The 23690-nt window shown below is 38.4% G+C and overlaps 4 protein-coding genes and 1 pseudogene across 5 annotated transcripts; 2 read left to right on the forward strand and 3 right to left on the reverse strand.

Annotated features, from left to right (window-relative positions):
- Positions 1-666: 666 nt before the first annotated feature.
- LOC141821555 (ras-related protein RABE1c-like) lies at positions 667-4740 on the reverse strand. Of its 2 annotated transcripts, none has more exons than XM_074708952.1 (9): positions 4632-4740; positions 4396-4545; positions 1934-2006; positions 1733-1833; positions 1583-1648; positions 1403-1500; positions 1236-1298; positions 1067-1159; positions 667-991 (listed from the first exon to the last, which is right to left on the reverse strand). In XM_074708952.1, exons 2-9 carry the CDS (start codon positions 4466-4468, stop codon positions 908-910), a joined length of 651 nt encoding a protein of 216 aa, XP_074565053.1. In that variant the 5' UTR covers positions 4469-4545; positions 4632-4740; the 3' UTR covers positions 667-907. The 2 variants fall into 2 exon arrangements, with proteins under 2 accessions (XP_074565053.1, XP_074565048.1); XM_074708947.1 differs by having other exon boundaries at positions 667-994.
- Positions 4741-7518: 2778 nt separating this feature from the next.
- On the reverse strand, positions 7519-10639 carry LOC141845789 (pentatricopeptide repeat-containing protein At2g03880, mitochondrial). Its single transcript, XM_074733802.1, has one exon. It carries the CDS (start codon positions 10637-10639, stop codon positions 7829-7831), a length of 2811 nt encoding a protein of 936 aa, XP_074589903.1. The 3' UTR covers positions 7519-7828.
- Positions 10640-11608: 969 nt separating this feature from the next.
- Positions 11609-13046, forward strand: LOC141847519 (uncharacterized). Its single transcript, XM_074735580.1, has one exon. It carries the CDS (start codon positions 12140-12142, stop codon positions 12959-12961), a length of 822 nt encoding a protein of 273 aa, XP_074591681.1. The 5' UTR covers positions 11609-12139; the 3' UTR covers positions 12962-13046.
- Positions 13047-14840: 1794 nt separating this feature from the next.
- Positions 14841-18790, reverse strand: LOC141813086 (large ribosomal subunit protein eL36y-like). Its single transcript, XM_074701015.1, has 4 exons — positions 18724-18790; positions 18503-18637; positions 17532-17731; positions 14841-15047 (listed from the first exon to the last, which is right to left on the reverse strand). Exons 2-4 carry the CDS (start codon positions 18602-18604, stop codon positions 15017-15019), a joined length of 333 nt encoding a protein of 110 aa, XP_074557116.1. The 5' UTR covers positions 18605-18637; positions 18724-18790; the 3' UTR covers positions 14841-15016.
- Positions 18791-19186: 396 nt separating this feature from the next.
- Positions 19187-22283, forward strand: LOC141812110 (scarecrow-like protein 9; annotated as a pseudogene).
- Positions 22284-23690: the final 1407 nt, after the last annotated feature.

The following is a 23690-nucleotide window of genomic DNA, read 5'->3' on the forward strand; positions in this document are numbered from 1 at the left end:
TTATATAATTTTTTAGAATCATATTAAAGATTCTAAATCATAATAAGATACCATATTGTTTTAGAATGTTTTTCTCTTGTTAAATCTTTTTCATTTTTTTAACTCAATAAATTTTGATAAAAAATTGAGTATTTCTAAAAAAATATTCTTTTTTTTTAGCACTCAACCAATTTTTAAAAAATATTTTTTATTTTTTAAAAGACAAATTTTCCTCTTTTTTTGAGGTTGTTGGGAGCTCAGGATATTTTAGGGAAAGGGCATTAACGAACCAATAGCAACAATAATCAACTTTAAGAAAGTCAATACGTCCAACTGACCCACTTAATCTACTTGACCTGTTCAAGTCATGTGACATGCTTGACTAGTCCTACTTACCCTGCAACCAACTCAGTTTTTAAGATGAAATAAATTTCGAATAAATACTCTTCAAAATGATGTAAAGAACAACACTAATGATAGTTAAAGAATATCTTGGAAGAAAAATAATTGAGAATTCTTCCAACTGCACAACTGTCACCTTATTGACTAAGAACGAGCTGAAAGATTTCTTAGCAACCCCCCTCCTTTCTCATCAAAACTCATAATAGAAATAAATTCAATGACAAAGTCAACGCCATTCTCACAGTGAGATGTGGCAGGATAGTGATAAAGCATACATTCTGATACTAGTTTCACAACAAAACAGGAATTGCAGTTTTTCAATCCCAAAGGGAGAAAGAATTGTCAGACAAGTTCACCAGTAAAAGACCCAATGTAGCAAAAAAAAAAAATTTAAAAAAAAAACAAAGATTGAAATTTCAAGCACCCACCATGAGTCCATTATATTGATCGGATCAGTTGTTGCCTATAACATGCAAATTAATTATCAACTACACTCAAATCCATCCCCACTGACCTAACCCTTCTCTCAAGACCCACAGCATGCTGATCTCGTAGCTGCAGTGCCCTCGGCTGCTCCCTGGTCTGGTTTGTTGATCTTGATTGTTCGATCCTGCTGAAAATTAACAATTCATTAAGCACCACATTCGGCATACTGCAGTATTAGATATAAGATAATTCCTTCCACCTCAGGTTTGTTATCAGTTTCAGAAAGTCTTTGCTTAATATCTCTAGCTATTGAAAAGAAGACTTGTTCCACATTAAGATTTGTCTTGGCACTCTGCAAATCACAAAACAAAACAGTCAGATGCAGAAACTACCTTTGAATTAAAAGGATGCATAGAACTACGGCTTACAGTCTCAAAGAACTTGATTCCATATTCATCAGCAAGTGCTTGTCCCTTGGCAGTAGGCACAGCCTGTGTAATCGCAAATTTAAACAACCTTGCCAGGGGAATGCCTGTGATTATCATAATAACTCGAAGGAAATCACAGATTTATGTTATTTTACCAAGGAACATACCCGTTTGCTTTCATCCATATCAGCCTTGTTACCAACAAGAATCTTGTTCACATTATCAGAAGCATGTTGTTCTATGTTCCGGATCCAATTCCTTATGTCTGTTGAGAGAAGCATGCAATCAGTCAGACAGAGAGAAAATAATCTCAACAATTAGCTACAGAGATATGTAAAGGTGATTACTGTTAAAAGATGACTCATCAGTAACATCATAAACAAGCAAGATACCCATGGCGCCTCGGTAATACGCTGGTAAAAGGACAAAATAAGGGGTGTCAGTAAAAGATATACTCTCAAAGCACTAGCTTCAAGAACAAAACAATAAAAACCAACCAGTTGTGATAGTTCGGAAACGTTCTTGACCAGCCGTATCCCAAATTTGTAGTTTAATTCGCTTGCCATCCAATTCTATAGTTCTTATTTTAAAATCAATACTGTGCAAAAGCCAGGCCATCATAGTTAGAACAACAAAATTGTCAATAATAAATGGTCAATTTATTTTTTTAAAAAGAGACAGGATATAGCATCACCCACCCAATTGTAGTAATGAAACTTGTTGTGAAGGAGCCATCAGAGAAACGCAGGAGGAGACAACTCTTCCCAACACCTATGGAAGAATATTATTTCAAAACCATGGAAAATTCACAGGAGAGAATATTTCCTCTTTTTTGTAAATTTAATAGGGCCTGATGCATTTCGCTTTACTCAACTTTATGCACTTGCCTTTCATTACATTGCAATGATACTGTGTAAAGCGAGGATAGATTAACTGTATAAAATTAACAAGGATAACAGTAGTACTGTCACATGTCATTTACAATCATTCATATAACAATACCAATTAATTATTCAAGTTAGAAAGTGCAACAAAAGGCTGACATTTTCACAAACCTATCACTAGAAAAGGAACCAAAAGCAGGACAAAAGAATGAGGAACCTAGGGCTGCCTAACTACAAGTTATTAGGCATAGCAAATGCAGGTTCTGCATGTGCATGATGAAATAAGGTATCTGTCTTGTTTTATCATCCAGCAACAAAAGAACAATGAAAATTTTTGCCAAAGGCTTCGGAAAAGAAGTTAATCTTTCTATGAAATAAGTGAAGATTTTGTGGACTACCTACAGCAGCTAATTGGACTTTTCAAACCTTAGAATGTGTTTTCGTAAGTTCTATAGCTATAATCCAGATCAAAGTCCAGGGTTACTGCTTTATCCCAGTGGGTGTGAGTTTAAAAAAACATACTTGCTAGAGAACTCAAACTCTGCAGAGGCATTTATATTATAATTGAAGGCTTTTGACATGAGGGATGACATGTTAATAAAAAGGAAAAAACAAGGGAGCCTAGCTATTCTATCTTGAAACTGACTCCAAGGTTATGGTTGATGCTATTTATAAAGCTAGAGAACTTGGCTGGGCACTATACTTGTAATAGAACTATCCAATTCTACACATTCTCTCCTCCTTCAAGGCTTTAGAATTTCTCATATAGAGAATTAAAAGAACAAGCAGCAACCAAAGTAACCTATTTTACAGATGTTCAACATCATTGTGCAATCAGGAGAACTTCCATTAGACATCTTTGACAAATGTTTTGGGACACGGTTTGTACTTTTTTTAAATAAAATATAGTTTCCTTTCACCAAGAATCCAGAGAGCCTAGTCAAGTACCACAGCCATCATTAAATAACAATTAGTAGCAAGTTTAAGGGGGAAATGTCTGTATAATCATATCTAGAAAGGCTCCCAAGCCTAAAAACAACAAAAATGTCAGATAGTTTAAGTTTGTGGTAGAAACATCAAAAGAACTGGCAAATATAAGTTAACAAGAACTGATAAGTGTAAACGATTTTCATCCAAATAATGGTGGGAAATAAAAAAAATCCAAAATTAAGCAATAATTTAAGCTAGTCAATGGCAAGAACAATTGAATGAAGTCTCAATACACACTAACTTAGTCATTGTGCAATTCTGAAACCAAATACACTAGGGGCCTGCCTACTTGGAGAAAAATAGGAGGAAATAAAATAGGAAAGATGAGTAAATGCCAGTTTCTGAATCCTCCCTATATTCTTCATCTCTCATTTCTATAAGTAAACAGTCCACTTAGCAACCGCACACCACATTCCTTGTCTAAAGTATATTTGTTGAGGTAGAATTGTATACCCATCCAAAATTGAGTGTATTTGCAATGGTAGACCAGTATAACCACTCAGAATTGCACAGGTGACTTTCCAAAACCAAAATTTATAGGAAAAAAATTTTGATTTCAGGTTCCAATCACAAACAAATAGAACAATAACATATTAACAATTGAATTCACCAAAAATTACAATTGTTCCGTAAATACTCCACCATGAGATATCTTGGTTCAATGCTTTTGATAAGTCAAGAACTCCCTGTAAAAGTGCACAATCATAAAATATCATCATCAATCCAAGATTATCCCAATGGGGTTGACTGTGGATCTTTCCATTGCACTCTACTCAAGGTTCCATCACCAGTAATATTTCAAATAACCAAATTATTTTTTATTACATTAATAAAGTTTTTCTTGGTCTCCCCCTTCTGCTCTGATCAATTCAACGGTTCTAGTCAAAGAGTATATTGCTCACCTTTGAACATGTCCATACAATCTAAACTTTTTTTTCTCATTTTATCATCACATAATTTCAATTACATGAGATATATAACAATTCCAAATTTGTCAAAGTTATTTTGTTGTGTAATAAAACTTGAATAATCCAACGGCCAGACAATCAAAATTTTAAGATCCAACCAATCCTACCACCAACATAACCTTTGATGAAGCATAAAATGTTCATACAAATCAGACATCCATAATAGATCATTAAATCTCAATATTTATGCAGATCTATCTAATCAAATACCGAAACATCGTATCCGATATGGACCAAATCAAAAAATGAGGAAGAAAGAGAAAAGAAAGACCGGGCCTTTTCGATGAAAAGCGGATCAAAAAACTCAGGAAACCTTACCGCTGTCACCGATCAGTAGAAGCTTGATCAGGTAATCATAATCGGCCCGTGCCCTAGCAGGTGGAGCAGCCATCGCGGTAACCGCCGATCGAGGAGTCAACAATCCCCTCGCCTAAATCCGCCACCGACGCAGATCCACTTCCCTCCCTCCTGATTAAGCAGATCAAAATCCCCAACCGATAACACGATGCATCCGAGGGAAGACAGAGAACGAGAAAAAAAGGAGAAAATCTTACGAGCCTCCTCGATCCGTGAAGAGGAGGAAGGCGCCTTCGAGATCTCGAGAGGTGAAGAGATGGACGAGGCGTGGCCGTGGGTCGGCCGTCGAAATAGGAGAAGGCGAGGAGGAAATGGAGAGGAAGCCAACACCGCATCACGTTATTTATTATTCGCATAATTCGTCTAATACAATATCAAACCCGCAAACCCTTAGACTTACCTGCTTTTTTAGTTGCCAAACAACTGAGCCCCTCAAAATACCCAGTTACAGAGGAGGTGGAACCGTTAGTTAACTATGGTATGTGCGTTAGAATTGGATAAAAAATTATTACGAGGAGCTTCGTTAAGATTGATTAGTTTACTGGCTCGTCTTAATTATAGCCCGTAAACAAGATGAATTTAAATTTAAAAAGAGAACATTTTCATTTCTCCCCATATTTTACCTCCATTTTAGATTTTCCTCCTATATAAATTATTAGAAGAAAAACAAAAAAGTAGACTCATTTAAAAACCCAAAATTAAAAGCAAATTAATTAAATTTTTTTAAATAAATGTGCACTAAAGCTAAAATATTTTTTTCATCCCTAATGTTAGAGTGGGCCCATGTAGAGGACTGGACCAACACAACTTGAATTGGTTGGAAAGACTACATACAGACTGGATATGCGTGTTTGTTCTTACCCTAAAAAGCAAATTGTTGTTTATCGACCAATCATCTATCAATATATAAAATATATACAAACGTAGCAAGTAATACTAGTTTTAAAACTAATCTAATCCTAGAACGATGCAACGAGTAACTTGACTGGTAGGACAGAAAGATAAAGCTGAACTACTCAGTTGACTAATTACTTTATTATTTGAAAGAAAGTGATGCAGATTCCATGATCACATTTAGGTAGCACAATAAGACATCATAATCATGGAATGCTGACTGAGAAAGCTGCTAATCTTCATCTTCCTAACACTTATGAGTCCTTGCTCTCTTCTCATTTCCTCTGCAATTTACGAGCCAAATTTTAAAAGAGAGAATAAGAATGGCCAGTTCAGAGAGGCAACTGCGGAAATTGCAAACCAAGTCTGCATTGACTTGGTTAGCTATCACAAGAGATTAAACTAAACGGTGACAAAAGTCAGAACAAATAAATCAGAGGAGGATGCCCAATGCTAATATCAATATTATCTAACAAAGATTGTAAAACGATGACGTGCTAGAGATTTTGATGAGATCTGCAAAAGAATGAGTAAATGAAGTTTGCATAATAAAAAATTGCTAAGAAAAACTCTAGCTTTGCAATTCTAATCAAGCGCAGAGATGCTGATTCATGACGAGAAAATTATGTGAAATGATCATACATTTGAAGTAGTTTTTTTTTGTTTACAATTTTTTGCTAAAAAACTATGGTGATTTTCTATCATGTTTTGGCTTACAGCAGCTTCACCATTTGCTGGAGGGGCATCATTAGGACTGGAAAACATGGAAGTAGTGCTGAGAATTATACTATCAGCCTGCATTTAAGAAAGCATTGTAATTATTTCAAACAGAGTAGTAACAGAGCTTGAACAATAGCGACAAGCTATTTCCCGTCCTTCATCTCACCAATAAGTAATAGCCATGAAAATTGAAGCATTTGAACGAACCTTAAGATGTTTGGGAGGTTGTTAGGAGAGGCAATAGGGAGTCTAAAGATGAGCAAAATCTAGTGGTGAATCAAAGGATAAGAAGGACGAGACGATCATTTCCCTAGATAAGGCTACATTTGAGAAGATCTCGCCAACACCACCAACTCCAAACAAGCATGTCCTTATCACTAATTGGTATTTCTCTAATCTTTTGGTGTATGATTAAAAGAGAAAGAATGAGGATAACCAAGATACCTGCTATCTATTATTTTCCTTGCCTCTTTGGAGCTCCTGTTCTTGGCTCAGGCATGGGTTCTCCAGCAAACTTCAGTAACAGTCCTCTCCCTTTGGCCAATGCGTGTTCTTCTTTAGAAAACAGGTGCTCCTCTTTCTTTTATATTTTACCTACAGGTGAGTTAATTAGTCACATTCTCAAGCACTTTGTTCATATGTTTACTTTAGAAAGTTTACTATGAAAAGTTTATTACAAATGTTTACTATAGAAAGCATTTTGGCTACGGATTAGAATCAGAAGAGATTTTGAAGATGATCTTTTGACCTAAACAAATGTTTACTATAGAATAATTTATCGTGTTTAAAAAATATATATACTTAAAAGACTCTTTGAAATCACACAACAAATTATAAGGATGGGTTAAATGCACTGGGATGATATTAAGATTCATCCTATCAATTGGCCTTATGACTCCAAGAGCAACCTTCGGCATAACTGAGTTGATATTCGGATGATAGCATTATCATATAAGAACAAAGTTTGAATCTCCTAAGATTCATTTTCTTAGGAAATAAATTCCTCCCATCTAGGAGATCATTTGGTGTCATAATTTACCACCGTTTCATAAATTTTAGAATGATCATTTGATCGCCGGGGCAATGGTGCAACGGTAGGACATCCGGATTGTAACTCAGGAACCCGCGGTTCGATCCCCAGCTACGGCGTATTTATAAGAATTTTCCTCCAAATGGGGAACACAATCAAAGGATGTTGGACATCTGGATTGGCCGCCGTTTGCGCTTCCCGATTTACTCTGGTGGTAGGTGGGAAACTTCCGTGGGACCGGACCGGCCACCCCTAGAGATGTGGCTACTGAGATTATCATTTTTTTTAGAGTGATCATTTGGTGTCATAATTTACCAATCTTTTGCCACACTTATGACTCCAAGAGCAATGTTACCACTTGGACCAAATGCTAATTTTTCCCATTTGTTCCGCCGCTCCAACTCGAGCATGCCATTCTGAATTATTTGTGAATTCCTCGACCAAAATTTGATGGTTCTTTCTTTAAGTTGCTGACATGATTGACACCCATATGCTGTCAAATGAGCTCACCCCAACTGTGCCACCACCGTTGGCTCCCGTATGCAGAAAAGAAGAGATACTAATGAATTGACCGAACACATTTTATATAGTGATAAACAAGTGCCTCAATTCGTGAGTGCCTATGGAATCTGTAAATAAGATGGATATCCATGAGCTCAAATTCAAACTTGACTTGAATCCGATATCGTCATTACGGCCTTGTATGCTGACAAAATTGATCTTGCATCAACTATCGGTATCCAGCGTGCGCTACCAGTAATCTGAGCAGGAGCACACTCCATTTGCAAAATGGTGAAATCTGTAAGGATCCCTGAGCACAATATATTGATTCAGAGCACGGCTGACCAATTTGTAAACCAAGTGGCAATCCCCACAAACCCGGAGATTCTTAAATACGGTTACTGTTGACTCTCGTGGAAGATTCATCAAACCATAAGCCAGGGCAAGCTTTTCACTGTGGCTCCACAAGTTCTGCTCCTTCTGTTCCTCATCTGTGTCATGCAATGCAAAGGAGGTGTCGGCAACATAGCCCAGCTTCTTGATCATTTGCAGCATCTCTTCCAACTTTGCATAGATTTGGTTTGCCTGCGGATGTGTCCTATCGCCGATGCCGAATGTGCTAACCTGATTCTTTATCTTAATCCAACTGCAAGCTGGTCTCTTTTTCAAGTTGATGGACTCCATCTTCTTTCTCAGTCTGTCAACATCTTCCCACTTTCCATTAACGGCACATACATTCGATAGAAGCACATAAGCTGAATCATCTAAAGGATCCAATTCAAGAAGACGCATGGCAGCTTTCCTACCAACATCAAGGTTTCTGTGAATTCTACTCGAAGACAGCAAACTGCGCCATATGACATCATTAGGGGAGATGTTCATGTCTTCAATAAACTGCACAGCTTCAGCAAGTTTTCCTGAGCGACCCAACAGATCAACCATGCAAACACAATGTTCCAACCCTGGTGAGATGCCAAACCCTACATTCATTGACTCAAAATAAGTAAGACCCTTGTCCACCAACCCTGCATGATTACATGCCGAGAGAAGGGATACAAAGGTCACATAATCTGGTTTCCGTCCCATTGCTAACATCTCTCTAAAAGTATCCTCAGCTTTCTCAAACTGACCATGTCTAGCATAAGCCGAGATGAGAATATTCCATGACTGTTGTGATCGTTTCATTGGCTTAGGATGTGTCTTTAGCACATCATCCATCTTCCCACATTTTCCATACATATCCATAATGGCATTGATCACATGAAGGTCTGACTCAAAACCAAGTTTGGTAACCAGAGCATGTAATTGCTGCCCTTCCTCTACGGATGCCAAGCTTGCACTAGCTGCAAGCCCCCCAGAGAGGCTGAATTGATCAAGTTCTATTCCAACATGCCGCATCTCCATAAAGAGCTTAAGAGCATCCTCGCCTTGACCATTGTGAGCTTTTGATGCAATCATAGCATTCCAAGAAACTGCAGTCTTAATTTTCAGTCCATCAAAGATGTATACACTTGAATCAAGGTCACCGCACCTTGCATACATTGCAAGCAGTGAGTTCTTGACAAACACCTCAGATTCTAACCCAGTTGATACTGTGTAAGCATGAAGGGGCTTTCCATATTTCAGATCATGCAGATTTGAGAAAGCTGCCAGAATATTGACAACGGTGATATAGTTTACCTCCACTCCAGCTTCTCTCATCCATGTGAACACACGCATTGCCTCTATTTGTTCTTCGTTCTCTACATGGCCTCCAATAAGTGTGTTACATGTAACTACGTCACAACTGGGCATTGTATGGAAAACCCACTGAGCTTCTCTTATAGCTTTGCAATTACTATACATAGTTATTAAAGCATTACCTACCACCAAATTTTCCTGAACGCCATGATGAATTATAAGGCAATGAATCATCTTCCCTATGAGTAAGAACTCAGGACCTGAACATGCAGCCGCTGAGGTAGCGAATGTCACATGGTTCCTCTCTTTATTATTTGCAAGCAAATGACTTAAAAGCCTTAAGGCATCATAATAGAACCCACTTTGAGTATAGGCTGAGATCATTGTATTCCATGAGATTAGATCCCGTTGTTGCATGTGACGAAACAGCAGTTCAGCCTCGTCGTGCTGACCTGACATCGAGTACATATTAATAAGAGTGTTGCTAACTGAAGCAAACAAGTCGAGACCATCAGCAATGCTTAGCGCATGAACACCTCTTCCCCATTCCAAGTGTTCTAAACAAGCACATGCAGAAATCAAACAAGATAATGTTGTAGCATCGGGTAGCAGACCATGATGGCGCATATCAGAAAACAAGTTCAATGATTCTTCACAAGATTCTTTGTGCGAATACAATGTTATCATAGAATTCCATGAGATGGTGTCTCGTTTTGTCATCCGATGAAATATGGTTTCAGCATCTCTTGTTCTTTCCAGATTGCCAAACAGTGTAATCAGAGCATTTGCCACTGAAACATCATTCTCAAATCCCCAAACCAAAGCATGCCCAACAATCTGGAGGCTCAGCTTCTCTTCCCCGAGCAACCCACATGAACTAATCACTGTAGCAAAAGAATTTGGGTTGCACGCTACACCTTCTCGCCTCATTTTCTGATAAGCACTCAGGGCTTCACGAGGGTACCCATTTGCTGAAAAGCACACCATCAAAGCCGTCCAAGACACAACATTTCTCTCGTCCATTTCTTCAAACAGTCTCCGAGCATCAAATACCATTCCACAACCACCATACAAGTGCAACAGAGAAGTTCCGACATACACATCTCTTGTCAACCCGAGTCTCAACGCCAAGGAATGAATCTCAATCCCTCGACCAGACATGTTCCTCCACCGATTACAAGCAGTCAAGAGGCTGGCAAGTACGAACCCATCGGGCAGGATACCTTCACCTCTCATCCGTCGGAACAAGTCAACAGCCTTGGCAAAGAGGCCCAGCCGAACACATCCGGAGATTGCGGTGTTCCAAGAAGAAACATTTCGTTCGGGCAAATGATCGAACAGGTAGAGTGCTCCAACAGAGTTGCCGATTCCGAACCACATATGGACGAGTGTGTTCCAGTGGAACAGGCTGAGGTAGAGGGAGCGCCGAAGGCAGTAGCAGTGGACAGATCGTCCGGTGCCGGAGGCGGATAGAACGGAGAACCCCAGCTTGGAGAACAGGGAGAGGTAGGCGTCGGGATGGTCGGCGAGCGCGGCGACGCCATGTGAGGAGGGCTCCGCCGCTGGGGATGCGGTGGACACGGAGAGTCTTCTGGAGGGGAGAAGGAGAAGGAGGAACGGGCGGGGAGCCCTCTTGGGCCAATTTGCCAGGTCGCCGGTTTGATTTGTCGCCGGCGATGCTCATGGAAACCTAATTCACTGGTAGTGGAGAAGCCATAACCCGAAGCGGCGGAACCGTTTGAAAGGTTACATATACAGGGCGCATATTTATGGTTTTTTATAATATTTTTCTTATTTTTATTTTTCTTTAGCATTTTATTTGACAAGTGGCTGTTCTTAGCTGCATAAAGATAAAAATGATATATTTAAATGATATAGGGCCGTAATTTAAAGATATATAATAATTTTATTAATTATATGTTATATAATTTAGATGTTCTAAACAAAATTACGATTATCGATTTACTTGTAAGCTTTGTACACGTTGTGACTCGTTAATTTATTTTATTTTTTTCCTTAACAAAAGGAAAATCACGGGAATCATTCGCGAACATGTCCAAAAGGAGCGTCACAGATGGCCCTTTCCAATTTGTTATTATTTTGAATATTTTAGGGCAATTTGTAAATAGCGAAGGTTAGCATATTTTTCAATGTGAGCCTTCAGTTTTTACTAATATCAAAATGCCCTTTAATGATTTTAGTTTACTTTTAAAATACCTATTTTGTGCTTCTTTAATATTAATGAAACCTTAGGGAGTGTTTTAAAGAAAATAAACCTTCGGATCAAAATTACCTTTTTTTAGGTTTAATTTTGAATTATTTTGATCCCTTGTCGTTAAACACCGCAGCAACTTCACCATCTGCTCCATGTGAACTGCTCTCGAAATCAACGCAGTCTCGTCGCAGAAATCAAGCAGGTAAACGACTCCCATGAGAAGCGCAGAAGAATTCTGATTCTCAATTCTCTCAGGTTGGCTAAAATCCTCGTGGCGAATTCGTGATTCCTTTGTTATCTTCAGCAAAAGCTGAGATTTCTTGTCACTAGTTGTGTTTTCTTCTAGTTCTCGCCATGGAAACGAGTCTCAAATTGTGAGTTTTTGTGATAGTTTTCCCTTCTCAAGGGATCCGTTTTCGTAGGGCGTGTGAGAAGTCTAGGGTTTGAAACATTGCCGATCTAGTTTCTGGGTCCTTTCTTCCTCTTTGGTTGTCTCGATCCGTCTTTGCAAAGAAACATAATCATTGTTTGATCGACGAGTTCTTCCAAAACCAGCTTCGCATTGTCGCAGAGATGGCCGGATTAAGCTATTTCTAGGGTTTCCTTTTCGAACTATTGTTCTTCTACTGCTTTTTCTTTGTTGATTGTTAGAGAGAGAAAGAAAAATGCGATCTTTATCTAGTTTGATCACTGGTTTGAGCCTCGTGTCAATTTTACTTTTCTTTGCTCTACTTGCAAAAGTCTACATGTTCTTGAGGAAGAAGAGAATCAACAGAGACATTGAGGACAACTCTAACATCCCTATCAAGCAGCTTCACTATCCCTTGTGTTGGACCTGGAAAAGGCCATCTCCCATGGTCATCCACCAGCAAGAGAGTTCTACTTCAGTGGACTTAGCCTCCCAATCTGATCAACTTCACTTAAACCCTAGCAAAGACACCATGGAGGCAGAACTGATGAGGCTCTACAGCCTCGGAGGCCCCCCGAGGCTTCTCTTCACCATCAAAGAGGAGACAAAGGAAGACATGGAGTCTGAGGATGGCAGGTCCACAGGAAGGAGAAGTATCAAATGCTATGGAGGAAAGAGCCTGGGTGATCTGTTCAACTCTTCTGATCACACCCCATTGGCAACTTCCCCTTCCATGAGTCCCTTGGATTGTCGCACAGGAAGTGGATTCAATTTCAACCCCCTCTTTGAATCCTCAAAGGAAGAAGACTTTACCAGGATGTGGTCCTCTCCGTCGCCCAAATTCAAGTTCTTGAAGGATGCTGAGCTAAAATTTTACAGGAAGATGCAGATGGAAGAGGCAAAAAAGGATGATGCAATGGTTGACAATTCGGAAAAGCAAAGCATAGGCTGTGAGGAAGAAGGAGATGAATCTAATTTCATCAGCATAGTGATCGGAAAGACCAGAGACGGAGAGAAGCAACAGCATTCAAGCTCCTCACAGGTGATGCCATTGCCTTCTCCTATACCATTCGAGTGAGCTTGCTTGTTACTTTCTTTGTTAATTAGAGATTAAACCAATGTTCATGCACTTATTCTCTCTTCAAGTTAGTTTTTTGCTTCAATGCTTCATAATATCAACATGGAATAGTACTATTTTTTAATTGGTTCTCAGGTAAGTTGTTTTAGTAATCAATTCGTTCATTTAAGTGCTCCTGTAAAAGCCAGTGTTGCAGGGGTCACTAGTTAAAAATTCCAGAGTTTCTACTGAATTTCTTAAGGCAAAACTAATTTTCTTAACAATGTTCAACTACAATTCATCATTCTTTCTTGCTCTTGAAGATTTGTCTTCTTTTTTTTTTCATTTTTGCATATTAATTGAAAGCATATCTTGATAGAAATATGCAATACATTTTAGAATGATATGAATAATATCATATCTTCCATGAGAGATGGCAGAAGAATGAGAAATTGGAGTGTTGCAAGTAGGCTGAGTGGTTGCAAGCTAGGCCTAGGGAAATCATGTTCAAAGATATATGAAACACGCCATGATTAAGGAAGATATGTCAGCTTTTTGAATACATTATCTTGCCTAATTTGTTCTTATTCTTGGCTGTACAGCAAGTGCAGTTATTGTGATTTGTGAAGCAGCTTCAATGCCACAAGAATAATATTTAGAGAACCAAATTAATGACTTCCATTCGTATGAACTCTTGACTATTAATCTTGCAAGATTCTTTCTGTGATTTTCCAGCCTGCAAGATGACAATTCCAGCTGAAAAAGAATTGATTATAGTATTTTCGAACAAATGTTGTTCTTTAGCATTATTTTGAATCGTTAGGGTCAACAATGAAGTAGGTCCGTGATAATTGTTGGTTGCTTTGCTTGACAGTTCATCAACAGAACAGCCCTCCTAATTTTGGTGCGATTTAAGAAAGATAGAAACTAGACCTTGCTGGGCCCACACCTACCATAGGCCTAGTTTAGTTCACCAGTTTGGTTAACAAAAAAAATATTAAATTGGTTTTAAAAGATTTTTATTATTTATGTAATAATTTAAAATGTTTAAATATGAAAAAGTAGGTCTGGCAGGATTGGGTTCAGCTGGGCTTGTACATGATTTTTTCACACTTCAAATAATAAAACGATTTAAAAAATTAATTATATATAATAATTTTAACCAAAAACTTTAAATAGTCAAATTTAATGAAAATTGCTAGATGATAAGCATATTTAAGCACATATTAAATGGATTGAATAGCTCTATACTAATGATAATTTTTAATAAATTTAAAAATACTTAGAACATAACTTCACATAAGGCACCCAAAAATACATTTTAATGGTAATTTAAATAGAATCTCAATGGTAATTTAAATAGAAGTAACTATTACGCGTTAGAAAAAATAGTCAGTATCTCTTCAATTTTTGCTCGTGAAAATTCTAAAATATAATTATTTAATTTCAACCATAGTTTTTAACCAAAAATAATAATCTGTGCAAGTTAAGATGTAACATATAATATTTAATTAACAGACAATTAATTCAATTCAAATAAATTATTTGGACTTCAAATTAATTAAATTTATATGTTAATTCGATTCGTTTTGAAAAAATTAACATAAAACATTTAATTTAATTTAATGTTTATTCGAACAAAATGAACACCTTTCTGCTAGACGTTGGAAAAGTATGCTTGAAAATTGAAGGGTTGTAATCGACGAGGCCACAAGATCAAGAAAGAACTGGATCATTTGTTAGTTCATTGCGTATGATGCTTTGGATTCCGATATCAAGTTCTAGGGACATTATGATGTGGTGGACCATCGAAATGGATTGGACAGTGGAATGTAGATTGCAAAGCTTGAATTTTAAAGAAATCTCGGAAAACAATAAAAATCCAATATAACCATGAGTGTGAATAATGCAGACGAAAGCATAGTTTGACCAAGTGACTAAGAATTGTTCATACAAAACCAAACACCACATGAGGCTTGTCTACCAGAATAGGCCAGAAAAGTACAACTTGCTGATATATAAAGAAAATCTGCGATTAAAAACAAGTACTATTCCTAAAGCTTGCAGTTAGTAGCATTACTTCTTCTTATCACTCACTCCAGCAGACCTGAGAACCAAAGGCATATATTATGGTTAGAAGTATAAAAATGAAGCATTAGCAGTATTTCATGTCACATTAAAAACAATATACAGTGAAGATACTTATTATTGCCTGCTGCTTAGTTTTCAAGTAATGCGAGGATAAAATCTATTGTTGCATTAGAGTTAAGCTTTTGGCATTTAGAATAGAGGCCAAAAGTTACATCAGGATCCAAGAAAAGACTTATTGGGCAGGGAATAGGGACCAAGACATTGTTTCTATCAGTCAAAACCTAATTAGGATTCAAGCCCCTGCCTCTGGCGTCCAATTGTATTCTCTACACAATCCTGAGTCTGTTAGGCTAGGAATGACAAAGTTAAGCTATGTTTACATTTCATCTGTAAGCAATGCTACTAGTGTTTTTCCTATCAACCAAAACCTATTGCACTGGGAATTAAGACCAAACCTTAACTGCTAGCAAAACTCTAATAGGTCTCTAATAATCCTGGATCCTGAGTTTACATTGATATTTCAGTTGCTCAGAATTCAGGAATTTAATCCAGGTTGATCCAGATATAATGCTCATCAACTGGACCAAAGTCTTTGCATATACTTGAACGGAAAAAGATTATTATCAATCTGGGCTACAATAAATAGTTATCCAAAAATCTAGCTAACTGTATATGAGAGATTTGTATACTAACCTTCATGCTAATGCATGAATTAATTGCTACTTGAAATGACCCAACTAAAATAGTCAGAGTTTATATTACAAGGTTGGAAAACTTTGTTCAAAGAAACATTATATATCAACTATGGACTAGTGCATCATTTTTCCCTCCATAAAGATTTTAAATCCAACATTTATTGGTCATACTTGTGGAAGCTAGAGCGACAATTGCATTCATCCATTTCATACTCTTGAAAGTTTGAATGGGACATTTTGGCACTATCAACCACAGTAACAATCAATGACTCCAAAGTTAAGGCCAGGCTAAGTAAGACAAACAGGCCCGATCTAGTTATATGGATTGACTGTGTAGAGCAGGGTGAACGAGCAAGATGAGCTAACCAGGCCAAGGCACAAGAGACAATCAGACTAGACAAGACGAACAAGTCAAACAAGCAAGATGGGCAGATCGAACATAATGTGTTGTAGGAGGACGAGTTAAGGGAGGTACACAAGCCTAGTAGGGTGGCAGGCTGGTGGGCTACGCAGTGATAACCAAATCACCTGGACAAACCAAGCCAGGTGGTCCAATAGTCAAATGGATCAAATGAGCCAAACAAGACGTATGAGTCGGAAGGGTCAGGAGTAGTGGATCAAATTGGCCAAATTTGTGTGAATCAAACAAGCTCAACTGAAAAGACTGTTTTACCAAGCAGATAAGGTCCAATTGACTAGGCAACTTGAGCCAAATTGGTGAGGCAACTTAGGCAGAATGGGGTGGTAGAGATAGAAGAGCTAGAAAATCCAAGATGGGTGAGACAAGCTATCAAGAACTGGACAAATTGAGTCATACAAAACAAGCAACCTAAACAGTATGAGCTCAGTTGGTGGAATGGCAAAGAAGCCAGGCAGCACAAATCATGTAGATCAATTAACCAAGATACAATGAAATGTTGAATGTATCAGTCCATCTTAATTAAACATATAAGTGGAATGGATCATTCTACTTGTCATTATATCTCATTCTCATTTCCATTTTCTTCTCCTCAATCAAATATAACCTATGTTTTTCCTTTCTTACATTGTACATGTTCACAAGATAGAAAAAATATAGTTTTGAACTTCAAAGATTGCAATAAATAAGTGCCTTATAGAAAAGGAGAAAGTTAAAAAATAATAAAAAATGAAAACGAAAAATGAATAAAAAAAGAAAAAAAAAAAGAGAGCCATACTCTCATTCCTAACTAGTCTATGCGCAATAAAAATCACCCTAAATAATCAATTTGAAAATGGCTCAATGTTGAACACAGATTGAAGAGTCTAATTGGCATTAATTTTTCAACAAAATTGGGGTGAGAAAACAATACAGCATTAAAATGGCTGAAACTCAGATGTTGATGTGTACCATGCTGATTATGTTGCAAAATGTTCAAATATAGAACTCAGTGAAAAAAACAGTATTGTTCCATGGTGAAATGAGTTGAATGTGAAAGGCTTGATAGATCAAGTAAAAACTATAAAAAACAAAATCAATCACCAATAGATTAAAGAAAGATAAGAAAATTGAGTTTAGTTCAACTATTTCTTTGTTCTAATAATATTAATCAAGAACCTAGAATTGGCATTTATTGGACTTTGAAAGCAGCATCTAACACCTAAGCAAAACTAAAATTTACTACTAGATCATGCATTTGTCAAAGAAATTCCTCAAACAAATAAAATGAATTCAACAGACTCTTAGCAGAAAAACAACAACAACAACAACTCTTAACAGAAAAAGGAAAATAAAACAGGTGATAAAATTTGAATCATGAAAAATATTATGAATTATTCATATTTACCTCATCTTCCGGAGAACATTAGCCATCTCCTCTCTCTTCTTCTTGGCTCTCTTGTGTGTACCCAGCTTTCTTTTTGCAACCTTCAGTGCACGTTTATCCTTTCCAACTTTCAGTAACTCGGTGATCCTCTTTTCATAAGGAGCAAAACCAGCCACTTCTCTGATCAAACTCCTAACAAAATGCACTCTCTTGCTAGTTTTCTAACACATTATTATCCAATATTAGTTACACTAGATCATAATGCCAAAAACCTATGAATAAAAAACAAATGGAAAGCAAAAAAGCAACATTAATTCAGGCACTAGTCCTTTGATAACCAACAGGAATACATTATCACAAGTTCTGGTAACAGCTAAAACTTAAGATAATTATAGCTCTGAAAGGTACAGGTAATTAAGCAGAGCATATTAAGTAATTTACATTCAAAAGATATAATTTATTTGAGATGATAGAATATCAAATTCTTGGAAATTGTTCAACCAAGTAGCTATTATGAACCTAAAAAGGGATTTATTCAAACTTCAACTTGAAATTATCTTCCTTTATTATCTATAAAGTAGGTCAGAAATTATATTAGGAATTAGTATTTTAATTGTTGACAAGGCACTCTTATATGACTATAAATAAGTCATTATATAGTCCTTAAACTATTACGGAACCAAGTTAGTAAATTAAAAGCCTTCACGTATTAGAGGCGGATCCCCTCAAAATGGCCATCCTCTTTCCTTCTTTTTTCTAATTTTCTAAGAGATAAGCCGCGGGTTTCTATCAGTCTACTTGCTTTCTCAAACAGAACTTGAAGAGCAGCAGATGCAATATATTTGAAAACTATATACACTATTATCAGAACAAAACAAAAGGGGAAAAAATTATGACTGAACACTCCCTAAATTATAAATCTTGAAGTCCATCTAAAGCCATCAAATTATTCACTAAAACAAGTCCGAAATCAGTTTGGATTAATTCATTACCCCTTTTCGGCTGGAAGGTCGAGGAGCCAGCTCCCTCCTGGTGACAACGTGCCCTTTGTTGAGCCCAACGAAGAGACCGGTCTTCGGCTGAGGAGGGGCCATTGCAAGGCCTGGATGTAGAAGAACGTGAACTCCCTAGCAACAACAAAAGAAGGATAGCGATCGATCAGCGAGAGACACTATTGCTGACGAATACAAATTTCCGTGCGTCAATGGCTTACTCCTGACGAGGACGCAGGAAAACGCAGCAGCCGACCTGACGACGCGACCAGAAACCCTAATGGCGGAGGCACGCGATTCTTTAAATAGCAAATGGGGGTTCCCAATGCTTGATTTACGGAATTACCCTAACGGACTACGAACCGTTTGATCTGATTGATATTAGTATGATGAATGGCTGAGATCTCCAGTTTGACTCAACGAGATGTTCCTTTGCAGGTTGGATTACCTGGGCCAAAAAGGCATACAACGGCCCACATGCTGAGGAGCTGGTTTCTCTTGGGTCACACTCCTCGCCGTGTTCGAGGAAGTTTCCGAGTAAAAGAAACCAAAAAAAAAAAAGGTTTAAATTAATATATAAATAAATTTTGATCTTTTACAATAACAACCGGCATTCTTCTTCGTGGTTTACGATGTTTATATATATCATGCCTTCTATTGATCGAGACCAACCAAAGCAGCCTTTCTCTCAAGTGACGGAGGCGCCACCACTTCCTCTCCGGCTCAGCCCACGACCTCGATCGAGGTACGACCTAGATTTGATCTTTCTATCTTTGCCCCTTTCTTCCTCGATTTAGCCACTGATTTCAGAGTAAAGTAGTTCGTTTTGTTCCCTTTTGATCTCTATGTTCCTTGCCTGTTTGTTCGTACTTCGTATGGTTGCTGTTGCTGTTTCTTTTGCAGATCTTAAGGTTTGTGTTTGCTTGGATCTTGTTGCTCTGAAATTTGATGTTCATTTCCTAAAAGAGGGCCTTTTAGTCTCGTGTGATGTGTCTTTGAATTCTTATACCCTATTTTGTACTCGCTGATCTATTTTACTAATGTTAACATGATTCTAGGGTTCGTGGTTGTTGTTTCTTACAGGTAAGGATATTGGGTTGTGGAAGTTGTGTTGATTTGTTAAGTTAATCTTCGTCACAGGATTGGGATGACTTAGAAACTAGACCATTTCTTTGACCCAGTCACTGCAAATGGCTTCTTAATGAAAGGAGCTCCAACGACAGCCATCTCAGACCAGAAGGGGTTCCTAGATCTGGAGAGTTATCTTGTTGCTATTTCTGATTCCGCCACTGATTCGAGTACTCCGTCCCCACAGGGTACCATGGCTGCTATTTTGGACAGAGATTTTAGCTATGATCATCTCTTCTTGGAGGAGAATGGTTTCAGTGGCTTGGAATTTGGACTGAACCATTTCTCTGATCGGAGTGGCTTTCTCACTGCTTCAGATATTCGTCCTGGGTTTCCCCCTTCCGATTCCGCCTCAAACTCCAACCTTGCATCATCGCTGAGTCCGGGGGCCAAAGTAGATTCTTTGGAGGACTCTGAGATTTCTCTGATATTCTTCTCAAAAATATTGATAAGATGCTCATGGAGGAAAACATAGATGATAAATTCATTGCCTATCAGGAACATCCTGCTCTATTAGCAGCAGAACAACCCTTCTATGAGATCCTAGGTGAAAAGTTCCCATCACCGCGTCATCAATCTGCTTTGTTCTCCGGTCATTTTTCGAACAGTCCAAATGACAGCGTCACTAACCCCAACGGAAGTTCCAAAGACAGAACTCTCATTGAGAATAGCCGGACCTACGATTCTATTGATTATTCTCTGCTACAGGCCAACCCTATCCTCGATGGTTACTCTTTGCAGTGCTCGTTGTCCTCCAGAAATAGCTTCGGCGACTCCGTCAACACGGTGGAGGGAACTCTTCTAGGCACACTTGGTGTTCCTGATTTCCTTAACATGACCCAGCCAGCTTGGCAATTCCAGAAAGGACTTGAGGAGGCAAGAAAATTCCTTCCAAGTGATGACCAGTTAGCGATCAACATGGAGGCTAATTGTTTCTGTTTACCTCTACAAACAATAAAAGAACAAAAGGCGATTGAGATGCAAGAAGCCAGAGAGAAAAAACAATGCAATCATTTTTCAAGGAGTCGGAAAAAGCCCCACGGAAAGGAATTGGATTTGGAGGAAGGTAGGAATAGCAAGCAAGCAGCAGTTTTCTCAGATGAGACTCATCGTACGGAAATGTTTGATGAGATTTTACTTTGCAACGGGGAAAAGTGTGCCAAGCGTGTTGATGAACTCCGCCAAAAATTGCAGAATGAAGTGAGCAAGATTTCTCATAGCAGCCACCACAAAGGAGCAAATCATGGCAAAGGTCAAGGGAAGAAGAACTCAAAGAGGGACGCCGTGGATCTTACAACTCTCCTCATTCATTGTGCCCAAGCTGTGGCAGCAGATGATCGAAGAACTGCAAATGAATTGTTGAAGCAAATCAGACAACACTCTTCACCGAATGGAAATGCAAACCAGAGAACGGCCCATTGGTTTGCAGATGGCCTTGAGGTTCGCCTCGCTGGAACTGGAAGTCGGTTCTACCATTGCTGGGTGGTAACGCGTCTTCAAGTTACTGAGATCCTAAAAGCTTACCAGCTTTATTTGGCTGCCTGTCCTTTCAAGAAGATTTCTCATTTCTTCTCTACCCAGACAATTCTAAATGTGTCCGAGAAGGCCGAAAAATTGCACATTATAGATTTTGGCATATACTATGGCTTCCAGTGGCCATGTTTCATGAAGCGTCTTTCTTCCAGACCTGGTGGACCTCCGAAGCTTAAAATGACTGGTATTGATGTCCCCGCGCATGGATTCCGCCCAACAGGGGTGATTGCTGAAACAGGGCAGCGCTTGGCTGATTATGCACGCAGTTTTAACATTCCTTTTGAATTTCATGCCATTGCTGCCAATTGGGAGACCATTAAAGTGGAGGATCTCAACATCGAAAAAGATGAAATGGTGGTGGTCAACTGTTTGTATCGGTTAAGGACTCTGATGGATGAAACAGTCGTGATCGACAGTCCGAGAGATAGGGTCCTAAACACTATAAGAAAGATTAAACCGGAAGTGTTTATCCATGGCATACTGAATGGCACATACAGTGCTCCCTTCTTCGTAACACGCTTTCGGGAGGCTTTGTTCCACTTTTCTTCCATGTTTGACATGATCGAGACGAACGTGCCACATGAGGATGAGACAAAGCAGCTGATGGAAAAGGTTCTCTTTGGACGCGAAGCCATCAATGTGATTTCTTGCGAGGGTAGACAAAGGGTGGAAAGACCAGAGACGTACAAGCAATGGCAAGTAAGGAACCTGAGAACAGGTTTCACTCAGCTCCCATTGAACACCGATATACTGAAGAAAGCGAAAGACAGGGTGAAATCCTACTACCACAAGGACTTTGTTGTGGATCAAGATAGCCGATGGCTACTGCAAGGTTGGAAGGGTCGGACAATTTTTGCTCTATCGACCTGGAAGCCAACTATCTGTTGCTAGTTGTTCTTGTGGTAACCATACTGATGTCTCTGTAGCTTTTGGTTGTGAATGACCACTTATTTTATTGGTAGTTCGTCTCATAGTTCATTTTCCTGCTATTTATGTAGTTCGATATTCTCATATTATTCTTTATACCATGAGAATTCCACCCATAGAGGTGCATATGTCAAACGTCGTGACCTGTCTGCAAGATCTATCTTTTGGTGTAAATGGCTTCTGGCAATGCTGTTTTAAAGATTTTTAACTTTGGTTGTCAAGGTCTAGCATAATCTTTATCCATTCTTTTTCATCTTGTCTTGAAACATATCCTGCTTGGTTTGCTTTACTCTTTACACATTTTGTAATGTTTAAATCATTCGAAACTGTAACATAGTTGATGTTGAATTTAAAAGATCCATAAATCCTCTTGGTAGTAGAGTAGCCACTAAATGTGTACAATGGCTGAAAATATATAAAAGGATTAGACCATAATTAAGCACCTCCATTTCGGTGATCATTGAACCAATCATTGTAGTTAAAGTATTGGAAAAAGGACAATGAGAGAGAATATGATAACTAATATCACCAAACAATCCTGCATTCCTACTCCAACAACCAAATCAATAATTGAGATACACCACGCTTTGAATTAATGAATCTTATGTTATATTAAAAAAATTTAATTATTATATTAAATTTGAAATAATTAATAGAAAATATAAAAGTTTAGTTAAGATTTAAAGCACAAGCTAGTGATTCTGTGCAAAATGGTTTTAAATAAATTATTTATGTAGGGGTAGGATGTGAGGATTTCATCTTAAGGAACTAATATTCTTTTACTTTCACCTAATAGTGATGGAGTATCAGCAGGACCTTTAATTTAATAGTTTCTTTCTTTGATTGATTTGTGTATTTTTATTTCTTTATTATATATTTTTTTATTTTATTTACATTTCCACCTTTCGCTCCGCTAATTACTTTTTCTTATATACCCAAGAAGACGAGAGAATGGAGAATTAGAAAGCTATACTGATTCAGGACCAGAATTATGTATAAACACAAGGCACAAATGGAAGCATCGAACCCTATACTATACTGATTCAGGAGGTTAGTTTGAATGTCCGAGATAGAGATGGTCGAGACGAGACTCGGGATCAGGCTGGCCAAGACAAGACTCAGGACAGAGGCGATTGAGACAAGACTCGAGACCAAGATTATGGAGATGGGGCTTGGGACCGAGATAGTCGAGAGGAGACTCGAGGTCGATATGAGACTCAAAACAGAGACAGTCGAGACGAGACTTGGAACAAAGATGGCCAAGATGAGACTCAAGATCGAGATGGGTGAGACTCTGGACAAGGCTGGACGAGACGAGACTCAGGATGAGGCTGGTAGAGACGAGACTCGAGACAAGGCTAGTTGAGACGAGACTCAGGACAGAAACGATCGAGACGAGACTCGGGTTCGAGATGGTCAAGATGTGACTCAGGATAAGGCTGGCCAAGATGTGACTCGGGATAAGACTGGCCGAGACGAGACTCGAGACGAGGTTGGCCGAGACAAAACTTGGGACAAAGACGACTGAGATGAGACTCGAGAGCAGGCTGGTTGAGATAAGGCTTAGGACAGAAGCGATCGAGACGAGACAAGACTCAGG

Source organism: Curcuma longa, chromosome 1 (genome assembly GCF_044706935.1).
Source record: "Curcuma longa cultivar G26 ecotype Majalengka, Jawa Barat chromosome 1, ITB_CL_G26_1.1, whole genome shotgun sequence".
NCBI lineage: Eukaryota > Viridiplantae > Streptophyta > Magnoliopsida > Zingiberales > Zingiberaceae > Curcuma > Curcuma longa.